The 21,851-nt window shown below is 33.3% G+C and overlaps 2 protein-coding genes across 4 annotated transcripts; both read right to left on the bottom strand.

The window, feature by feature from the left end:
• Nucleotides 1-2,762: 2,762 nt before the first annotated feature.
• On the bottom strand, nucleotides 2,763-13,882 carry LOC108347116 (probable envelope ADP,ATP carrier protein, chloroplastic). Of its 3 annotated transcripts, XM_052868891.1 has the most exons (13): nucleotides 13,316-13,882; nucleotides 12,961-13,236; nucleotides 12,401-12,510; nucleotides 6,612-6,968; nucleotides 6,461-6,517; nucleotides 5,226-5,288; nucleotides 5,055-5,111; nucleotides 4,887-4,970; nucleotides 4,662-4,730; nucleotides 4,476-4,588; nucleotides 4,214-4,383; nucleotides 3,125-3,203; nucleotides 2,763-2,974 (listed from the first exon to the last, which is right to left on the bottom strand). In XM_052868891.1, the coding sequence occupies exons 4-13, from the start codon at nucleotides 6,945-6,947 to the stop codon at nucleotides 2,869-2,871; spliced, it is 1,134 nt and encodes a 377-aa protein (XP_052724851.1). In that variant the 5' UTR covers nucleotides 6,948-6,968; nucleotides 12,401-12,510; nucleotides 12,961-13,236; nucleotides 13,316-13,882; the 3' UTR covers nucleotides 2,763-2,868. The 3 variants fall into 3 exon arrangements, with proteins under 3 accessions (XP_052724851.1, XP_017441738.1, XP_052724850.1); XM_017586249.2 differs by having other exon boundaries at nucleotides 12,961-13,882; XM_052868890.1 differs by having other exon boundaries at nucleotides 12,971-13,882.
• Nucleotides 13,883-20,295: 6,413 nt separating this feature from the next.
• LOC108347676 (uncharacterized) lies at nucleotides 20,296-21,758 on the bottom strand. Its single transcript, XM_017587073.2, has 2 exons — nucleotides 20,940-21,758; nucleotides 20,296-20,856 (listed from the first exon to the last, which is right to left on the bottom strand). Exons 1-2 carry the CDS (start codon nucleotides 21,579-21,581, stop codon nucleotides 20,446-20,448), a joined length of 1,053 nt encoding a protein of 350 aa, XP_017442562.1. The 5' UTR covers nucleotides 21,582-21,758; the 3' UTR covers nucleotides 20,296-20,445.
• Nucleotides 21,759-21,851: the final 93 nt, after the last annotated feature.

Raw genomic sequence — 21,851 nt, 5'->3', positions numbered from 1 at the left:
TCATCTAGCTATGTACATGTAGTAGAGTTACAAGTAATAAAAAATAAAAGATGTGATTGGAATAACAATTTTTCTTTAGCAAATTCAAGGAAAGAAATTTTACAATAAATATTTTTTACCATTATCTCTCTCAAGCACATTACTAAATTTATTTAACTCAATTTTCTCTGCATTGTGAGAATTGTAAAAGCATAAGTAGGAGTAGAGTAGTCCTTCTCAGACTGTGCCTTATCTCGTATTCAAAAGTAAAAGGCGTTACACATTGATATAGTGGTGGATCTGATTAGGATAAGCACTTCCTAAATTTTATTTGGAAAATTCTAGCATCTAAATGCATGTTTGGCCCCACCAAAATCTTAAATGATTAAATATGTTTTTTCTTGTTAAATTATAAAAATAATTATTTTATCCCTATACTAAATTATTTTCATGCTATGATTCTTATAATTGCTTATTCGTTGATACTGTCATCAATACCTTATTTTCAACATACTATTCTGTGATTAATTTGATGCGGGAGACACTAAATAAAAGACAAAGCCAAGTTATTTATTGTCACTAACAAAAAAATTCATCTCACAATGTGTATTGAGAAAAGGATGTCAAAATGCAGTTTAGCAAAATCCCTCTAAAAAAATACAGCTAAAATACTTTTAGTAGAAAAATAAAAATTATAGCATTATGTGTCCTACAAAATTTACAACATGAAATATATATATAATGATTAGTATATGAGAAGAGTTTAATATGAGTTAATTTTTATATCAATTTGACACTTATTTTGATTTGATTTTGTTAAATATTTGTAGAAATTACCCTAATTTTATTTCTTTTACAGATTTTGATGAACACAGGGAGTCATAGAAGAAAATTGAAGAAAATAGAGGAACTCTAAAAAAATTCTTTATATTTATTATGAGGAGCTAAATATCCTAAGTGTTGAAGTGAGATGTAAACATTTGAAACTATCGTATTTGGTACTATTTTATTTATAAATGTTTACTTTTAATTAGATATTTATGAATTAATTTATGTTTACTGTTGGATGAACTGATCACTTGTCTTATTTTATTTGCTTGAGATTGAATGAAAATTGATTCCAAGTTGTGGTCCAATCAATTCTTCTATGGCTTTAAGATGCTAAGAACAAATCTAAGCCTATAGTTTGCTACATAGTTTTGACCTTAATACAAGTGATCTTTTCAAGCTGTCACTAAGAAATCATATTGAAGTTTAGTGATCTTAGACTTTAGGTGTCAAGAATGAACCTAAAGTTATATTGATGGAAGAGGCTCCAAGGAGAGGCGGATTGAAGTTGCGCGAACATGAACCAGACCTCCTCGAAGCTTCTCCGACAAAGAAAGATGCAGCGGAATGCGACGATCTTGAGAGAGAACGAGAAACAGAGAGCGAACAAACCAAATCTATGAACAAATTCAAGAAAACCCTAAGATCTATGGTTTGTTCGGTGGAAACACCCTGATCGCGAAGAGAGATTACGAAATTGAAGAATAAACCCTAGAATGGAGAAGGAACTCGTTTTTGGACTGATTAATCGGATGAAACATGAGTTTAATTGGTGAGAATGGTTTTAATCAATTCAAAACAGGTTTTAATAGGCTAAAATGGAGAAAATGGTGCAAAGAAGGGGAAACCCTAAATGGAAGATGAAGATGTTCGGTCAAATGGAAGAAGAGTGAATGAGGATGATAAATCTGTGAAGAAGTGAAATGCTTACCGTGATGAAACGGATGGCTCGCGAGGATGAGCCCTCGAGAGAGAGAAATGCTCTCGAGGAAGACGCGAGAATGAAATGAAGCGCTGATGGAGTATGCTGACAAGGCTTCAAGAGAGAATTCGTGGTTGTAGGAGCTTTAACGCGTGCCTGAAGTGGATTGAAGGAATGATGATTCTGCATGGATGATGAGAGAGAAGCACAAATGGAAATGGAGAAATGAAAGAATAGGGGGTGTGCTTGGAAGGTGGCTAGAGGAAGTCTTTGGACTCTCTAGCCTGACTTTCAAGAAAGAATAGTTTCTGATTTAGAAAATTCAATTCTCATTATTCTCAAAAAGTCTCAAATACAAGAGAGGAGTTTTATATTTAAAGTAACTCATGCTCCTTGCAAGTTGATACACGTATACAATAAATTGTAAAAATACAGAAAGAGAACACTGAGAAAATTACGTCAAGTAGAATTCCATCATATATTCAAAGAAAACTCCCACGACATGATTTTTTGCAACTCCATATTTAATAACATAACTATTAGAAGAGAGAGACAAATTAATGAAGTCCAACTTCAACATGTTTTCATCAGCTGGAAGCCAATCATTTTCAAATCTAGACTCTTTTACAACATATTTTGCTTTGTTTTAATAGATCAACTATGTTTTACAATCTATGCCATCCATTTATGATTTTATTCACTATCAAACTAATTAGAACATTGTTTTTTCTACCAAATTCACGTAAATGCAACACTTGTTATACTACACACTATCCAGTATATTTCTGATATATTTGGTTGCTGCGTGGGTGAACCAATTCTATACACTCATAAAGGTTGAAAATTTGGCATCAAAACAAAAAAGCAATTCGCACAAATTCTAATTGCTGAAACATTGATCTTGAAAATTTTACCAGGAAAAGAAGAATTTGGATTTTCTACTGTATTTATTATACAAAGTTTCTGTTGTGCCTTTAAAACATACTGATGTACCCTTATTTTAATGTTTTAAAATATATTAAAAACTTTTTAATATATCAATAGTGTACTTTTAAAACCTAGCAGAAAAACACTAAAAAACAAGCAGAGAATGTGAACTGAGAAAAGAATGGGTCAACAATATGAATCATTGTCATTGACTATTGAGGTTTCTTTTTGTTGCGGTTTTCCTCGGTAATTGTTTGAAATTCTTTCTCACTGGCTGCAATTAGGCGTTTGACAATGTCATATGTAGTAAGCCTGATGCTGCAGACATAAACATGGACTGGATCAGGTCTTTAATCATAACAATGTGCTTGATATGTCACAAGAATGGAACAAAGATTCAGCAGAAGGAATTTCATGAGGCGCATTGTGAAGATTGAAAACTTATTAGAAATAGAAGATCACAAGTACCTGCTATTTGGTAGGTTTTTCAAAGCATTTGGCACAAATCCCCGATACAAGCCAATAACTCCATCCCTTTCCACAATACCTGCATCCATGAAGTAATGACTTTAATAACAGTATAAAACTACTAAAGCATTAAAACTGCAAAAATCCCCATCATTTAAATAAATTCTCGTAAATCAAACCACCCTCTAATTTGTATTTTTTATCTTTCTTCTTTCCCACACCATTGACCAGCCATCTATCACAGAAAGAATTTTCTGTATAGACACATATATACAGGGTGGCAAATGCATCTGTTAGTGCCATGGCTAAATGAGCAATGTCTTGTGAAACTAATTCTGGGATTAGGATTATGGATGTCTCAACTTCTGCTGTTTAGTAGATAAGTTTTCTTGTATGGCCTTGGAGCCATGGTTGATAAAAAAAAAGAGATAAATAGTCGATTCAGTAAGACAAGTATTGTTATATTTCATTTTAGTATAATAAGAGAACAAATTACAATTTTAGTACAAAAACTTGAGTTCTATTAATTTTGTTTGAACTCCTCTAATGACTAAGGTAATTGAACATGTGTTTGATGTTTAGTAATTATAACAAATGTTTATTGAAGAAAAAATTAACGTGAATATCCAATTAATGTTGAAGAAACATTTGTTTTTATTTTCTAAATTTAAAATCCTTCATAGTTTCTTTAATATTGATTGCATATTAATGTTAATTTTCCCTTTAATAAACACAGTGACAATTATTAAAGACCAAACACATGTTCAATTCCCTAAACCATTAACGGAGTTCAACCAAAATTAAGGAAATTAATTCTTTTGTACTAAGACTGTAATTTTTTGTTTTATTGTACTAAATATTTTCAGCAACTTTCCTATGTTGGTAGAATGAATTTGCCTAACTAAAGATGGCATGTAATCCACGCATGAGGTAATGATAATACTGAAGAAGATTTATGTTATGCATAACAATGGTGATTATTTGGATGCTGATAAGAAAAACTCATAAATATGGTTATTATAGTTATATATTTGTCATGTGAGTGAGTATAGCATGCTGATGCTAAAAGGTAAATCGAGAAGTCCTAACCTGAAATGGCATCTAATACAGTCTTATAAGGAGTACCCTTCAATTGCATTTGTCTTCGCACTGTGTCCAAAGGATAGCATGTGAGTGTGGCAAGAGATGATGAAATAACAGCAGTGAGTAAAGAAGTTTCAGTTCTCCTCTGATATTTCTCTGGCAATGACTTCTTTAATCTATTGTCCATAGAAGGTCACAATAATTTAATGTTAATGTCTTTCCAATATCCAATGTTCTTAAAAGACAAAAAGATCACTAATGAACTCACAAATCAAAAACACAGAAATTCACTGCAATATATGGAGCAATTCCAATGAGAGAAGGCCCAAGACCATAGTAAAAAGATGCAAATCCTTCCTCCCTTAGCATGCTCAAGGCAACCTAGAAAAAGCACAATATGCTTCATTTACAGAGGAACATCTTGTGAAAATATTTCACAGACAAGTTTATATACCTCTGACATTGTTCGATAACCAGGTTCAACAGCTAATCGTAATCTTAGGACATCTAACGGGTAAGTGATCTACATATAAATATACGACGTTAGATACATACATTGAAAATTAAAAAGTTGTTCATAAGTGTTTAACACAAGGTTTAATCCCTTGCATGAAACAAAATAACATTACAAAAGCAGTTGCATATCATACAAGGTCGGGCATCATAATGAATTACTCACAAAAGTTGATGTCATGCCAGCAAAAGCACCTGCTGCAAGTCTTCCCACCACAGAGAGCTCACCATCCTTTCCCTTGAATATTTTCTATTAATCAACAAGGTATAACTTAGACATCAACATGAAATAATGGGTTTATAAGAAATTCATGAAAGATAATTAACAGTTAACCTTGTAAATTTCATAAGCAAAAAGCTGGACAGCACTGTAAGGTATAACTCGAATCACCTGGAACATTAGAAGTAGAGACACTAAAACAAATGAAAAGACTAGCTAACAGAATAAGAAGATATACATACAAAAATACTAATTACCGATAAATTCGTTCCTAATTATAAAGACCTGGGGGAGATTGCCCTTCCAATAACCTCTAATGCCTTCTTCCTTCCCTATTACAGTCATAGCCTGTAAATCATGACAATGTAAGCCCCAACAAAAATTTCACTGATATTATTTCAAATCATTCACGAGAGAGTGCAATGCATCTAATAAGTACAACACCGTGATTATCAGGGAAAGACTACTAAAATATGCATTTCGTAAGTGACATATATTTTGAATCAGAAAAGGTGATTAATCGTAGGGATTCAACAAAGCTATACAATGACCGCAACTGCATAACACAATCCTCGGCCTTATAACCAAGCTTGGGACCAGCTCATGCAAAGATTAGCAACTGAGCATTACACAGGAAGGTAATTAATTAGAAACTTAAGAAGTCCTTCTATCAATAAGTTGGAAGCCATCACACAGACACAATTTGAACATTTCCTTTATAATAAAACAGCTACGTTTGAAAATTATAGAGTTTCAATGGAAAAGGAGAGAAGAAGACATTGAACAATTTGAAATCTGCTAACTGTTCATATTTAACTGAGCTCAAGTAGTTTTGTAGTATCATAACCACAAGCCTATTCAATAAGGTTTTTAAAACAATATAAGAATCCTAAAATATTCCAATATCTACAATCATCATGCTTTCAAGAGGAAACAACCTAAACAAACACCACAAATTACCAACCATTTAACCAAAACAAACAAATAGATCTCATTAAGCATTTACAAAAGCACCAATTATAAAATCACACTGTCACACTTTTCAAATATGGACTTCCACTAGTTGATAACAACACAAAATATTTTATCAACAGTGGCCAAAGAATAAGCCAGCTACTCCACGTTTTGTTGCTCTCAGAATAATTTTTTCACAACTTTGCTTCCCGTTTTCAAATTTGCTTTAGAAAATCTTTTTATGGTTGAGTTTCTACTAATAAAATAATCCCCGAAGGAGACATGACCCCATTCTCCAAAGTTGACATGATACCGAAACTCATTAACAAGAGAAGCACTAATATAAAATTAGAACAAGGATTCATGGTGAACCAAACATGTAATTTTAAATTATATCACAAATTCATGCGCCTCATAAAATTCAACAAATAGTGACATAAATTAATATTAGTATGTGTTTGTATATATAAGTACATGTGTGTGTGTATATGTGTGTGTGTGTATGTATATATATGTGTGTCTAAACAGAACCAAACATGGAAAAAGAAGTTCCGACTACTCAATACCTCAATGAAACCAATCGCTCTCTTGACACTTTCTTGTCCAACTCGCACGCCGTGAGTCTGCAAAATGCGCAATGTTGAATTGACCGAACTTTCAGACACTAACTTATCCGCGAAAACGGCGATAGAAGAAAAAAATGAAACGAATGCGGACCTGCATGAGAAGCTTGATGCGGTCGAGGGGGGCGGTGACCGATTTCGCGGCGGCGCCGGCGATAGCGCCAGCGAGGAACAGAGCGGCGTCTCTAGGCACCAATGCCCCCACCGCGAGCGGGTGCTGCAGCAGCTGAGCCACAGTCGGCGAGAATTCCCTGTCGAATTTCCTTTCTGCCACTGACACGCTCGCGAAATTACAGCGTGTGCCACTGCCGGGTGCGAGGCGGAGAACGGCGACGCCATCTCGGAGCGGAGTAACGATGTCGTTGCGGGAGGATTTGAGGTCCGGGATTTTGTGCCACGTCAGCGTGGCTCTCTCCTCCGATTCTACCATGTCGGGAATTTGAAACGTTGTCTAGTGTCGGGAATGAGAGATGCAAGGAGGATATATTAGTTTGGTGCGAAGAGAGAGAAAAGTTGGAGCCAATTTAAAGTACGAATGAATGAAAGAAGAAAGATAGAAGCAAACTCGTTTTCTACGTTGGTTTCCATTTCCGTGTTTTTTAATTATACTAATTTTTATTTTCTTTTAAGACATTATACTATTTTTTTCGTACTTTATTTGTATTGTTATTGAGAATGGAATTATACAGAAAACGAGATGCACTGTTTTTGTTTGGATTAAGGAAAGTAGGATTGATATTCAAATTGAAAGATGATTTATGGATATTAAAAAGGAGTATCGACACTTAATATACACTTAGAAATAGAGTAAAAATTATAAATTTATAAGTTATATGATGTGACGAGAGAAGTAAAAAAGAATATATATATATATATATATATATAATAAGTGTAAATAAAATGAAACTGTATATCTATTATTGCTCAATCAAATTAGACAAGAGATGAAAGTTTGTCTTGGATTTAATTTAGGGTGATTGAAGAAAAAACTAATTTAGTATAAAATATAAATTTAAATTTAAAAAAATAATTAATTATAAAGTAAATGTTTTATAAAATTGAAAATAATAATGCTAAAAGTTTATAATTTAATATATTTAGATTTAATTGTAAGTTATGTAAAAAAAAACTTACCTACAAAAATAAAAAATTAAATTAATAAAAAATTTCAAATTAAAAAATCCGAGTGAGGATTAAATTAGAAAGAAAATTTAATAGATACAATTATAACTACTTTGATTTTTTTATCTCACAACACTTAATTTTATTCATTACCTTATATTCATAAAGTTTTATTTCTATTTTCTAAAATTAGAAAAAATTATGACGGATAACTAAAAGGTTTAATCATTCGCAAGGTTCCCTTTGAGGTGAGAATCTCAAATAGGTCCCTTAGTCTTCTCTCGTCTCAATTAAATCATTATTTTTGTAAAATTGCTCCAATTAGACCCTTGCTATTAAACTGGACCAATAGCCTTAGTGTTACATTCATGTGACATGCTAATGTTGGTGTTTTAAATGACGTAGCTCACATATTGTGTTAGTTATGTGAATTTAAGTTGTTTTGAAATAAAAAAAGTTGAGAAAAGTTCGTACAATGAATAATTTATGAATCCCTAATTGCTTCAATCCTTAATAAAAGAGGAATGTAGATTTTTTTCGTTGTGCTTGTTCAAAGGTGTTCATTGTTCTTGAATCCCTAATAAAATGGTATTTGATATTGGTTGTTATGTTGTTCGTTTGTTGAGAAAGTGTTGATCTTCATTGATGTAGTTATTTGATGTTCTTGGTGGATGTTGGTTGATGTAGTTTTCTGTTCCTTTTCAGCGTTGTGGTTGAAGTAATACAGGTTTGAAGATGCCCATTCATGTTCGTCTTCCACATGTAATGGGTGACGGAAGCAAAATGCTAATCTCGTTTGTGGTGGTGGCAGAGGATCTAGGATTGATGGTGTATTACTCATTTGCCTTTGTGGAGAGAAATCTGGTTTAAGAATTGCTAGAACTCCTAAGAACAGAGGGAAGCAATTTTGGAGCTTCCCTAAGTACAAGGTAAAAGAACATGGATGTTAAGGTATTTGTTTTATTGTTTTTTAAAATAGACCATTGTTGGATGTAATTAGTGTTTTTTTGATACAGAATGGTAATGAAGATGGTGGTTGTTATTACTTCAGATGTTGCATTGATGATGAGATTAAGGAAAGAGATACAAATGTGAAGTGCGAAGGAGAGACTGACTCTTTCGTGAACAGAGAAGAAATGTAAGGTGGATGGAAGATTATAAGTGATTTGGAAAAATCAGTTAAGATTTTGCAAAATTAGATTAAGTTGCTAATTGTGTTCTTTGTTTGATGAACATAATTGTAGTTTCAATATGGATGACAAATCCATGATCTATTGTAGTAGTGTTTTTCATTGTACTTAGGATGCAATGAATGTATGTTAAACTGTGTTTTAGTACGCATGAAGCTTAGTGTTGTATAACTAACATTGGTATTTTACCTAGTCAATGAAAGTTATTAAGTGTGTAAGTTTCTATTGTTTGTTACTTTCGGTTTAATCTAACAAGGGAAAGCAATTCAAACAACTGTATGATAAATTGTTATGTAAATTTACTAATGTACAAAACATAAGACTTTAAGTTAAAGAAAACAATTATTTAAATAAATTTAGACATATTTGACCTCCTGAATGTTTATAATATTTACAGCACTTTTATATACTTTTATACCCTTATGTTGCACTTTTATATACTTTTATACCCTTATGTTGAAGCATCTATTGATAAACTAAAGAAAGTTTGGCCAACTAGAACTGTTGTCATATTGACATTGTCAACTTTACTTAAAACTATTGTAAAGTTAAAGCTAAAAATAAGAAGTTTGAATATAATGACTTGGGAAAGCAACCAATGTTGATTCAGTCCATCAAATGTCAATTCTAATAATAGTAAGCATAAATATCTGTCCATAAAGGAATTGACCAAAGTCTAACATATCAAGCAAGGACATGAGCGTTTATCAGATTGTGCTTAGAATATGGGAGAAGACTGTTATGGCTTTTATAGTACAAAGCTGCTGAAAAATAATGAAACTTCACTTCCTTTTGAACCATTACAAAATCCTACAAACATGATCAACTAACATGAAATTCATTTCACATTCAAATTATAGTTTTACATATTAAATACCACTGACACCTTTAGCATCAAACATGAAATAATCTTCTAAACCAATCAAGCCTACAAACATCTTTCATCAGGATATGCTGAGAGGGGACAAAGTAGATTATAGATAAATGTTGTTCACGTGATAAGATAACTAAAATCAACATTGTTTGAGAAAATAAATAGAACATCCATGATAACAGCAACAACATTGATGTGATGACAAATAACAGCCTTGATAGCAGCAACAACATTGCTAGGGAAAATAATTAGAACAAAGCAAACATAATCAAAAACCAAACCAGACTTAAAAAGACATTCATCAAAAACCAAATCAGAATCTTCAATTGAGTTTTGTACTTAACAAGACATCTTAAAAGTAAGAAATAAGTTTTGTGTATGTCTCCATCCTTCAACTATTACATAATGTCTCTAGCCTTCAACTATTACATAATGACATTTCTAGCCTTCATGATTTTGGAATTCCTAGACCTTTATAGGCTTCAACTTCACCCTGATGTGATATTTCAAAAAATTGTGTTGATGGCGTAACTAGTTTAGATGATGGGGTAGCTTGGTGTGCTTCCTCGCAATGTACAACACCTTCTTGGGTTGCTTTAGGGCAATGACTTCTGTGGTGCCCAAGTTCCCTACAATAGGAAACATATGTAATAGGCAACATTTGGTCATTGGCATCTTGTCCAACAACCATTAACAACTCCCCACCGTACTTCCCTTTCAAGAAAGCTTCATCTAATCTAATTATTGGCCTGAATGACACAAAGTTGTCTTTGCATGCCTTCAGACATGTGTAAAATCTCTTGAAAATTACTTCACCCTCATTATCCTCAACCTTTACTTTCACTATTGATTTTGGATTTCTTGCACGCAACTCATGGGCATAATCATATATCCGTTTATAGTGTTCCTTGAAGGACCCATCAATCTAATATGAAGAAATTGTTTTGGCCCTATAAGTCATACACCTAATATACCAATGTTTCATTTTCTTTGAATTTTTTCACGAATATCCACACCCTTGACTTTTGGATTGTTTCTTGTTGTTTTCTATAACTTCTTACTCAACCACTTGGCATCAAGTAACCGAATGTTGAACTCCCTACTGCAGGTATTTTACTCTACAATAATTCTCAGCGACCATGAACTGATTGCCTCCATATAACCACAATATAACATCCACGAGCATTTTCCTTTTGCACCCACACACTTAAGCTTCAATCTTTTCTTATCGTTTTTTACAAATTTAATATTTCTTCCATTATCCAACGCATAACTTTTGATAGCTTCTAAAATGTCTTGCTTTTCATCAGAATATGTCCCAACTTCCTATTTAAAATCAACCATACTTTTTGACATAGAAAATGTTTCAAACTTCCCATAACCCTCTATATCATTAAGTTCTTCATCATTATCTGATCCACTAACTAATTCTTCAGATTGTCAGTCATCATCTGACAAACCTCTTTCATTCCCCCAACTTACATTATGATCAAACTTGTTGTCCAATGTCTCACTCGAACATGGTCCACTAAATTCATGTGACAGACTTTGGGTACTACTAAACCATTATGCATCTATATCACAATCAACACTAACATCAACTAGCCCCTCCAACCACTCACTATTTCCATCAAGACTACCATGGTTAGGAGACGAACTCCAACTACGAACATCAACTTCCTCCTCCACAACTGATGGACGTTCACATTCATGCACCTCTTGTTGTATGTCAACCTCACGTTCAACTTGGCCATCAAAATGAGCCCTTTGTTTTGACAAAGTACCAACTTCTTCAACTCCATGCCCCTTTTCATGTACGTGACGCTTACCTTGCACTTCACCATTAAAATGAGCTCTCTCTTCTGACATAGGACAATGTTCTTCAACTCCATGCACCTCTTCTTGTATATCAGGCATACCTTCCACTTCACCATCACAATCACCCCTCTCTTAAGTTCCAGTCTCACCTTCACATTCAACACCAGCTTTACCTACACACTGACTTTTCTCATGCAACAAAAGTTGAACTTCTCCTTCATCATTAGAAATATATTTCAGCATGTGTATGACTTGAGGTTCATAAACAGCGTGTACCACAAATACATGAACATGATCATTTAGCCTAGCTAAGTTAACCATATGCATGGCACTAGTGTCATCACACAAAGGCTCCAACCTGTCTTCCAACTGTGAACCCCCTCTTATAGAGTACCACATAGCTTTAAATCCAACATATCTTAAACCTTTGACTACACTTACAACCACGAAGTAACTCTAAATATCTGGGTCTAAGGATAACGTAAAAGTCTCCCCTTATACTTAAGCATCTCATCATTAACGAACTTTCCTCCATGGTGGAAAACAACCTCAATATCATTGTCCATTACGCACAATAATATATATATATATATATATATATATATATATATATATATATATATATATATATATATATATTTATAGACCTATAATATAATCACATCCAGACAAAACATACACGTAGTAAAATCATAATGATAACACACTCAAATAGACACTATAAAACCACTTTAAACATAGGGGACCACCACATCGCAATCAAGAACGTAACACATTTCAACCATGGGGGACCACCACCCAACATTCTACTTTGCCAAAATAAAACACTACAACATATGACAATAAAAAAGCACAACAAAAAGCACAACATTTACTGACCTTCGTTGCAATTCAGCTCCAGTGACCACGTGATGGATACCTCGCGACTCACGATTCCACCGAAAGAAGTTCCCACAACTCAATGACTACGTGATGGATACCTCGTGACTCTGTCAATGTCAAGTGCGAATGAACCCTAATTTCCTAAAATGAATCCCCATTTTTCGAAATTGATTCCCAATTTTTATGAACCCTAAACTCTCACTTTCTTTTCCCAATCCCTAATTCAAAGAAAGTAGTGATTTTAATTCATTTTTTTCAATTTCGTTAATTAAAAAAAAAGGAAAAATACACGTTAGAATCACCTATACTAAATAATAAACTCCACGTCATCATCAACATCAACATGTTACGTGAACGCAACACTAACACCGTTGGTCAATTTAACGGCAAGAGTCTAATTGAAAAAAGTTTACAAAAATAAAGACCCAATTGAGATGAAAAAAAAACTACAGGAACCTATTTGTGATGACTTAGACTCAAGCCCAATAGACAACCATAAGCCCATCACCAATGAAGTGATGCACAATAAAAAAGAGTTAGCATCTATAAAGCCTTACCAACACGGACCCTTAATTCAAGAGGACCTAGAAGAAATGTCCAAGCCACCCACTTTGAAGAAATATCTCAATTGGAGCCTTAAAGATGTTGACTTCCGGATTGGGCCACGCTTAGCCTAATCCCCTGCCACTCTTCGTCCGCGGGAAGCATCTAGCAAGCAGCACGCTCCAACTCGCCAACTGGCCTTCTAGACTCATCTACAACATGCTCCACGTGTTGAATACATCGCCTTTGATCCATGGTTTGCGGTTGATCATCAGCTGCTGTTGTATATGCTTCATTTGTAAAACACTTTTAAATGAATATAGAGAATTGTTGCTGAATCATGTTCAGACTTCTCTGTTCAAAGGTCACCTTGTTGTGCTTATCACAAACTCCCTCTAGCTTCCTTCCTTTGATGGATGACCGCCTAAGCTAGAGCCATATCTCCTCAAGCACTTCACATCATTCCTTCATCGATTGCCTTCATTAACTTCCACATACTTCCGTTGTTTCTGCCATCATTTCTACTGCCTCCATGAGATGCATAGCTTCCAGTGTTTCCAAAACACTATACCGCATCCAACCACCGCTTCACCCAATCTTCCACTGCTTCCCAAACACTACACCGCATATAGCCACTGCTTCACCCATTCTTCCGCTATTTCTCCAAGTTGTTTAGCTCCTTGCATGTTTCATCCTTTCAAGCACGATCTCCATATGCCTTTGGACGAGTCGTCAATTTGACATTTGAGATTCCCAACGAACTCTCGAATGATTAAACCTAACTAAAAGCTATAAAATAACAAAAATTTAAAATAATTTTAAATTAATTACATTGATATATTTTATTTCAATATATGTTTAGGTCCTTAGCTAGGAAAGAAGTGAATTAGTTTGAGTATGGATGACTATAGGTCACGTAGAACATGGATATTATATATCGTTATCCGACTTGCATAGAAAAATTAATCTCTTACTTGTTTTAATAATTGTCAGATACTATTTAAAAAATACTCACATATATTTTAAAATCTGCAGATGATATTCACAATATTTTTAAGAAATATATTTTATAAATTTTTAAAATAAAATTATAAAAAATATAAATATAATATAAATTAAATAAAAATTTAATTTTAATTAAATTTAACTTAGTAAAATATAAATTAAATTTTAATTTTAATTTTTTTAAATAATGTATATTGACACGTATAAATAATATAATGTTTCATCTAACCCATTTATAAATGAGTATTGTCAGAACCAGTAAAATCCACAAATGTATCGTTTAGTGGAATTCACGTGTCAAGAGGGAGGCTCGACACTCAGATGACGGACGCCAGGTGTCAAGCGAAAAGGATCCGAAAATCAGTTAGTGGAAAGCAGGTGTCGACAGATGAGGGGACATCCGTTTTGAAGTGTGAAGCAAAACTGGAATTTTCAGAAAAATCTACCCCACTCTCTGCATGCACCCTCTCTTCAGATTTCTGAAGAATCCCATTCTCTCCTCCTTCTCTCTACATCTCCTTCTTCTTCTCTCTGAGAAAACACTCACTTTCTCTCCTCCGATCACTATTCCGGCACCGTAGAAGAACTTCCGGCGTCAAGAGCTTCCAGATAAACCGTTCGGTTTGTGAAGTTGGGCTGGTAAGTCTTTTTCTTCGCTCTGTCGTTCGTTTTCCTAAACATGCAAACCCAGTTCTGGGTTCGTGTGTTGATCATCATTCTTAAAATGAGTGATTCTAATAGTGTTGGGTTGTCTTTTGGTGTAGTTGGAATTGTCGAGCGTTAAGGGTAGGGAACCGGTAGTGGTGAAATTGTATTTCTGTCTCTGGAAACGTTTGTTCATGCTCAGAGGTAAGGGAAGCTTATTTAATTTAATTTGTATGCTGTTGAAATGTTTGAACGTTCGTTTAGTTGATTGAATGATTTTGATGCATGATGGTTGATATGATTGGATTGAATGAACGTTCGTTTATTTAATGAGTGGAAATGAAATATGGTTGAGTTATGTTATAATGTATGAAATATATGAAACTTATATGATATGGATTGTATGAAGTATGAAAGTTGATTATGATATGAATGTATAAAGTTATGAAACTATATGTTAAGAAATGAGTTTGAAAATAAATGAGTCTGGTATGAAATTTCTCATATAAAAGTGTACGTTCGTTACTGAACGGTCATTGACCGTTCAGTTTTCCTGGTGAACCTAGTTGAAATGAGATTCTTTCATTTGGAGAGAATCCTAGTTGAGGACGAGCGTCCTCGGGTGGTAATACTATGCTTGAGCGTTCGGCCAAGCACAATTGTATCTGGGTATCCTGTGATAAACTAAAATTTTATATCTATATATATATATATATATATATATATATAAATATATGTAATGGTATATTTTCGTTGTTCGTAAGCGCTACTTCGATAGCATCTTATTATATTTATCAAGCCTTTTATTATAAGTTTATTAGTTCTCGGTCTTACACCAAGCGCTCGTACTGAGTAGTGCTCGGTCTTACACCAAGCATTCGTGCTTGTTTCCTTATATAATCTATCTTGATGAAAAATAGCGTTCGTCTAACTTCACCAGAATTTTCTTCTCTACTATGCTCGGTCATTGACTGGCATTCGAATTTCTTGATGTAAATTCAAATAAGCTAAATATTCTTAAGCGTTCGTGTTCTTCAGGTGAATCCTTCTAGAGTAATCTTCTCTGAAAGTCTTGAAGTGTATACGTCCATTTGGTTCCAGCTTAGAGCTTTAGTATTTGGCCTAGTTCTTTCTGCGTTCGGTTAGAACTCTCAAGGGTCAGTTCATCTAATTGACTCACTTTGAAAGTAACGTCCGTTCTAATCCTTTTCGCGGTATGTAGTTGACCTCGGTTTCTTTCGTAATCCGATAGTAACCCTCTCGGTCTTATTCTATTCTGGAACTGGAGACCTCTCTGTCTCGTTCCAAGTGTTCGTCCTTGTTCTGAGTGAGGATTGAACGTTCGGTAATTGGTGTCTTTTATAAACTTTTGATCAAAGAGGAAATTGAAATGATTGATAATGAAGGATGAAACTAAAATGATTGGTAATGAAAGACAAACTTGAGATGATTGATAATGAATGATGAAGAAAATATGAGATGAATGGAATGTTGTGGATTTGTAAGAGCGTTCCAGGGAGGAACGACTCAGGATTGAGAATTGAGATTTGTAAAGTATGACTGTGGTTATGCTAGTACTGACAGTTCATCCTGATGTTTCGTGGGTACTCGTCCTCACGTAGAGGAGGGTAGGTCATGTGTGGAAACGACAGGAGGTCCCGTTCTTAGGGGTACTTTGGATGAATAGGACTAACCTCGGGTGGCAGCTGATGAGAGTATTCCAGTTACTACATCACCCGGGTGCACGAACGCCTGTAGCTACACAGATTTCATACAGTCCGGACAGTCAGTCTAGTGATAGGCGTTGTATGTTACGTACGTTGGAATTTATCTTGTATGCTGCATTGTTTGAAATGTATGTGTATGTATGAATTAAATTACATAAGCTTACCCTGCATTTTCCTGTCGTGTCTGGTTTTGTACGTCCGTCCTTGTCATTGCAATGATCATCCGTGTGGATGTGAGCAGAAGGAGACGAGCTGCTGGAAGAGTCGCTGGAAGAAGAGAATTTGGTAGAAGTTGAAGCAAAGATCGAACAGTAGGACGTTCGGTCAATAGTCTAGTTATAGTAGGTGGTCGTTTGATCACCTTCCCTTTTTGTTAAGTATGACCGTTCGATTTTTTTTTCTTTTGTAAACCCTTCGGTCAGGTTTACTTATCTTGTACGGCTTAGATTTGTAACTCCTTCTGTAAGGCCGTTCGGCCATGAGCGTACACTCGACTCTAATGTAAGACTGATCTGGTTTATTATTAAAGTAATTATTCTATTATATAGTTTATTGCTTTATTTTTGAGATGTTACAAATATTAAAATATTTGTTATCCACTATTGATAAATCTTCACAAATATCAACTATTTATCGGTTATATATATAAAAACTTTTGTCATCTATTAAAATTTATATTTTAATATTAATATATTATATTAAATTACATTAACGTGTGACTCATATATATATATATATATATATATATATATATATATATATATATATATATATAAAAGTTGATACATGTGATAAATCTTCACAAGTACCAACTATATATTGGTTATACGTATAAAATGTTTTATTATCTTTTAATATTTATATTTTAATATTAATATATTAAATTACATTAATGTGTGACTCATATACATATATATATATATATATATATATATATATATATATATATATATAATATGAAATAAGAAGTGCATGATTAATAATAACTTTAAAATTATATAATTCATGTAATTACTTCAAGCATTTATTTCAAATTATTGTCCATTTTGATAAAATAGCATTGATTGCTTTAATTAATAATCCTTTATGATTATTATTGATTTTATTAATTAAACCAGGTCAGTTTAAAATTTATATCCAAAATTCTTTAAAATTTTTATTTTTATCTAATTTATTCAATTATTAGTGGAAACATGTTTTATACATGTATGTCAATTTCTTTTTTATTCTAGTAAAAATTTATAAGTTATAAGATATATTTTATTTAAAACGTGGAAAATCAAATGTAAAATGAATATCGAAGAAGTGCATGATTAATAATAACTTTAAAATTATCAATTCATGTAAGTATTTCAACCATTTATTTCAAATCAATGTCCATTTTTATAAAATAGCATTGATGGCTATAATTATTGATCAGTTATGATTATTTTCGATTTTATTAATTAAACCAGGTCAGTTTAAAATTTATATTACAAAATTCCTTAAGATTTTTACTTTTATCTAATTTATTCACTTATTAGTGGAAACATTTTTTAGACATGTATGTCAATTTCTTTTTTATTCTAGTAAAAATTTATTAAGTTATAAGATATATTTTATTTAAAATAAATATAAAAAAAATAATTATATAAATTAAATAATTTATTAAAAGGATAAAATAAAAAATAATTATTTTAATTTACAAAATAATTAAATTTAGATTAACCGTTATTTAAAGGAAAAAAATGGATTAATGAAAAAATGATAAAAAAATTAGATTAACAATTAATTAATGGATTAAAATATAGATCCATTTTAACTGGATCAAATAAATTTGGATGTTTTTCAATTGAAATTAGATTAAAACTATTTTGGATCTATTTTATTAACGAGATTAAATGAGAATAAATTAAGTGAGATTGATTTAATATACTTGATTATTAGGTCCATTACTTGGTTGACTTGGCTCAATCCTTCGGCTTAGGTTAACTTTGTTCAACCTTAGGTTTAAGCCGACTTTGTTCGACCTTAAACTTAGGCTAATTGGTACAATCTTAGATTTTGATCAACTTGACTCAACCTTCGGTTAGAGTCAACATGAGTCAATCTTCTAACAAAGTTAACTTAGGTCAATCTTTAATTAGGACCAACTTACTTGACCGATCAGACTCAACCTTCGATCAAAACTAACTTGTATCGACTTAGGTTGATCATAACAATGCAATCTAATAGTTGTAAACATATTCGAGATAGCTGGTTTTGGTTAATGTTAACAATTCTCTTTAAGCAAATCCCTGATGCAGGATGCTGAGGCATGGCTTGAGTATTTTGAATCAAAAGCCATATAACAACAAGAAGCAGCTAAAAATGGAACTCCAAAGCCTGATGCAAGTATTGCAAGTAAAGATCACCTCTTTAAATGTCAAGACAATCAACTCCAAGTGCAATAAATTTACACTCTCTTGTAATAGTTGAATCCTCTTTAAATGCCAATCCTCTGACAGTGCCAAATGTTTTCTTCTATATGTCACACACCTTCAATTCTAGTGCTTTAATAAAACGATCATTAGCATCCGAGAAGACATGACACTGAAATTTTTTATTTAATAAAATTATACATATTCTTTATAATCATGCTTTTGCCAATTAAATTAGAAAATTTATAAACACGATGATAATTTAAAGGAGACGTGACAAAAAGAGTAACATTATTTTATTTATGAATTATAATTTCTGAAAGTACACGAACATTATAGATTGGAAATATTTTAGTGACACAAAGACAACGTTACACATCATGCTTATTGATCGGTGTTCTTTGTACTAAAAAGGCATGCCCCAATAACAATGCAGCATAGGAAGATCACAAGGCCTTTCAAGTAGTGAGAAGTTCCATCCTACAAAGATTTACATGGAAGAAATATTGAATCAAGATATACACCAAAAAGTGTGATTTTCTATTCTATCCTATCAAACTTAAATGGTGGTACAAAATTAGTATACCTTTAATGTGAAGATTGTGGTTATTAGTGTTATTATTTCCAAAGCAACAGAACTTGTCTTTAGAAGGTTGAAGTTGAGGTTCATTTGTATTCCCAGAATCCAAGCAACAGTCACAAAGGGGAACCTATATTGTAATCACGTTTGGTTAATGACAACTTTTATTGATCAACTATAAAAAATGGAAACATTCATTTTTCTTCAAGGTTAATGCTTACCACAAACATGATGATTCGAATTACAGAACCCAAAGAAGCAGCCAAGGAAATGTCTGCAGTAAGATCATTAGGTTAGTCCGAGGAAGTTAAATCACATGTCCAAGTATAAAACAATATCTCATTTAAACACGTAAGAATGCAGGCAAATGTTGGAATCAGAACTTGACACTGTCATTTGTTGTTGACCTGAGTTGTTAGAGTTGTGAAGTTGAAGGATTTGCTCTTGATATGACCGAGCGCACCCATCTTCCTCTTAGTTCTAGATCATTTGGAATGATGGAATCAGAACTTAACGCTATCGTGGGTTGTTGTGCATAGCCGTTGAAGTTTTGTGAAGCAGAAGGATTTGATTTTTATAATTGCAAGTGTCACCATCTTCCAGTTAGTTGTATGCACTACAAAAAGAACTTGTATTACCTACATAAGTAACATTGAAAATCCGTCAATATTTGACTTTTTTTGGCAGATTATGGAGAGACGAATATCTGTCGGTAATTCCTTGTTAGAAAAATTTATTAGTGGATTTTGTCCGCACAACAATATAATTTGTTGATAATTACCTACAATCATAATTCATCGATAATTTGCTGGTAATGTGCGAAAAAAGTTGAAAAGTAAAGTGGACAATATTTATTTTCTACCACATTCAACCGAGACAAAATCAGAAGCAATCAAATGCAATCTCAATCAGAGAATCCATATATATATATATATATATATATATATATATATATATATATATATTATCATAAATCAACCAATGCAGTGAAATAAACGTAGTCTATATCATTAAAAACATAAAATAATGTAAATTATAGAAACGATAATATAAAGTCAATAATAGAGTCTTATACATAAAAATAACTATCTAATAATAGATGTAATCATCATTAGAGTTGTTGGCTTCTTCATCTTGATTGTGCTACTGTTGGGGAGGTGGCTGGGATGCTGGTGGGGTGGACTGAAGTTGATGGACCATGGGTTGTGCGTCTGGAGGTAAGAACCTCTTGACGAAATTTTCGAGATTCTCAAATTGTTGTTTGAGATCATCATAATCTTGTTCACGAGCATGCAATTGCTGTCTCAATTCATCATAACTCTGGTAAGCACTGTTGGATGTAAATGGTTGATGCTTCAATGAACCTTCAGCAGTGTATTGGGCATCAAGTTGTCCTATCTCACATAATCGTCCTTTGTTTTTTTCACCCATGCGATCCACCCAATGTTGTACAATATTGATATCTTTATCATCCATATTTGTTTGGAATGCATCATTAGAAGGCCATGATCCTTTCTCGGGTTTTACCTCTGAGAGTCTACTGGAAAATTGTCTCTGTTTAAGTATGCAAAGTGTTAGTAAAAGTCTAAAAAGAACAAAATAATACAAGTTTAAAATTTGCAAAATAGTTTGCTTACATGTCTCCACGACCTCTCAGGAACAAACGGACTAATTTTATTATGTAGATGAATTTGCTCCTCGTCAACATGAAGAGTCCGTTGCGGTTCACTTAATTGTTGTCCAGTAGAGATGATAGGGTAAGAACCTAAGGTTGGTGTGGGTTGTTGTGCATAGACATGGAAGAGCAACCATCTTGCACTTAATTTTTGTCCATTGAGGATGATGAAATCAAAACCTAACGCTAACGCTGTCATGAGTTGTTGTGCAAAGAGGTTGAAGTTTTGTGAAACAGAAGGATTTGATGGAAAGAAACCCGATCTTTGATGTCCAGTAGAGATGATAGGGTAAGAACTTGGCACTGTGGTTGATTTTTGTGCAAAGACGTTTCCGGAAGGCAAAGGGAACCGTATTGGTGGTCTTTGTGGTTTATTAACAAAGACGTTGTTGGAGTGAAAATTTGGCGGTGTTGACATTTGTTGTTGAGCAGAGACGTTGTTGGAGTTTGGAGAAAGAGAAAACTTTGATTGACGTGTGGGATTTGGAATGGAAGCGTCACTGCTTGGCCTTCCCAAAGAAGCATTGGAAGATGAGCCGTGGTGGGAAATTCTAGAGGAAAAAGCAGAGCTTGGGTTTGAGGTGCTTGATTTTGAGCTCCCCATCTTTGTATGCTGCTTTCTCAGAATTCGTAGTTCCTTAATTTAGCCCTAACATTTCTGCAATTTTAATGGAGTCGTAAAATGCATCATGCACGTTGATCAATTCAATGTCAACGGAAATGTCACTGTTTGTGCTCTCATAATTTTTCTCTATTAAGAAGAACAACTTGTGTAAGTGTTATGGCCAAACACGTTATCAGATAAATATAATACAAAAGTTACGTCGAAGCTTCATCATCATGCAAGAAAATCAAGGTGTTTTCTTTTAATATG

This window comes from Vigna angularis, chromosome 9, assembly GCF_016808095.1.
Source record: "Vigna angularis cultivar LongXiaoDou No.4 chromosome 9, ASM1680809v1, whole genome shotgun sequence".
In the NCBI taxonomy this organism is placed as follows: Eukaryota; Viridiplantae; Streptophyta; class Magnoliopsida; order Fabales; family Fabaceae; genus Vigna; species Vigna angularis.
Note: the sequence above shows the minus strand (reverse complement) of the source record. Positions and strands in the feature narration are given on the sequence as shown.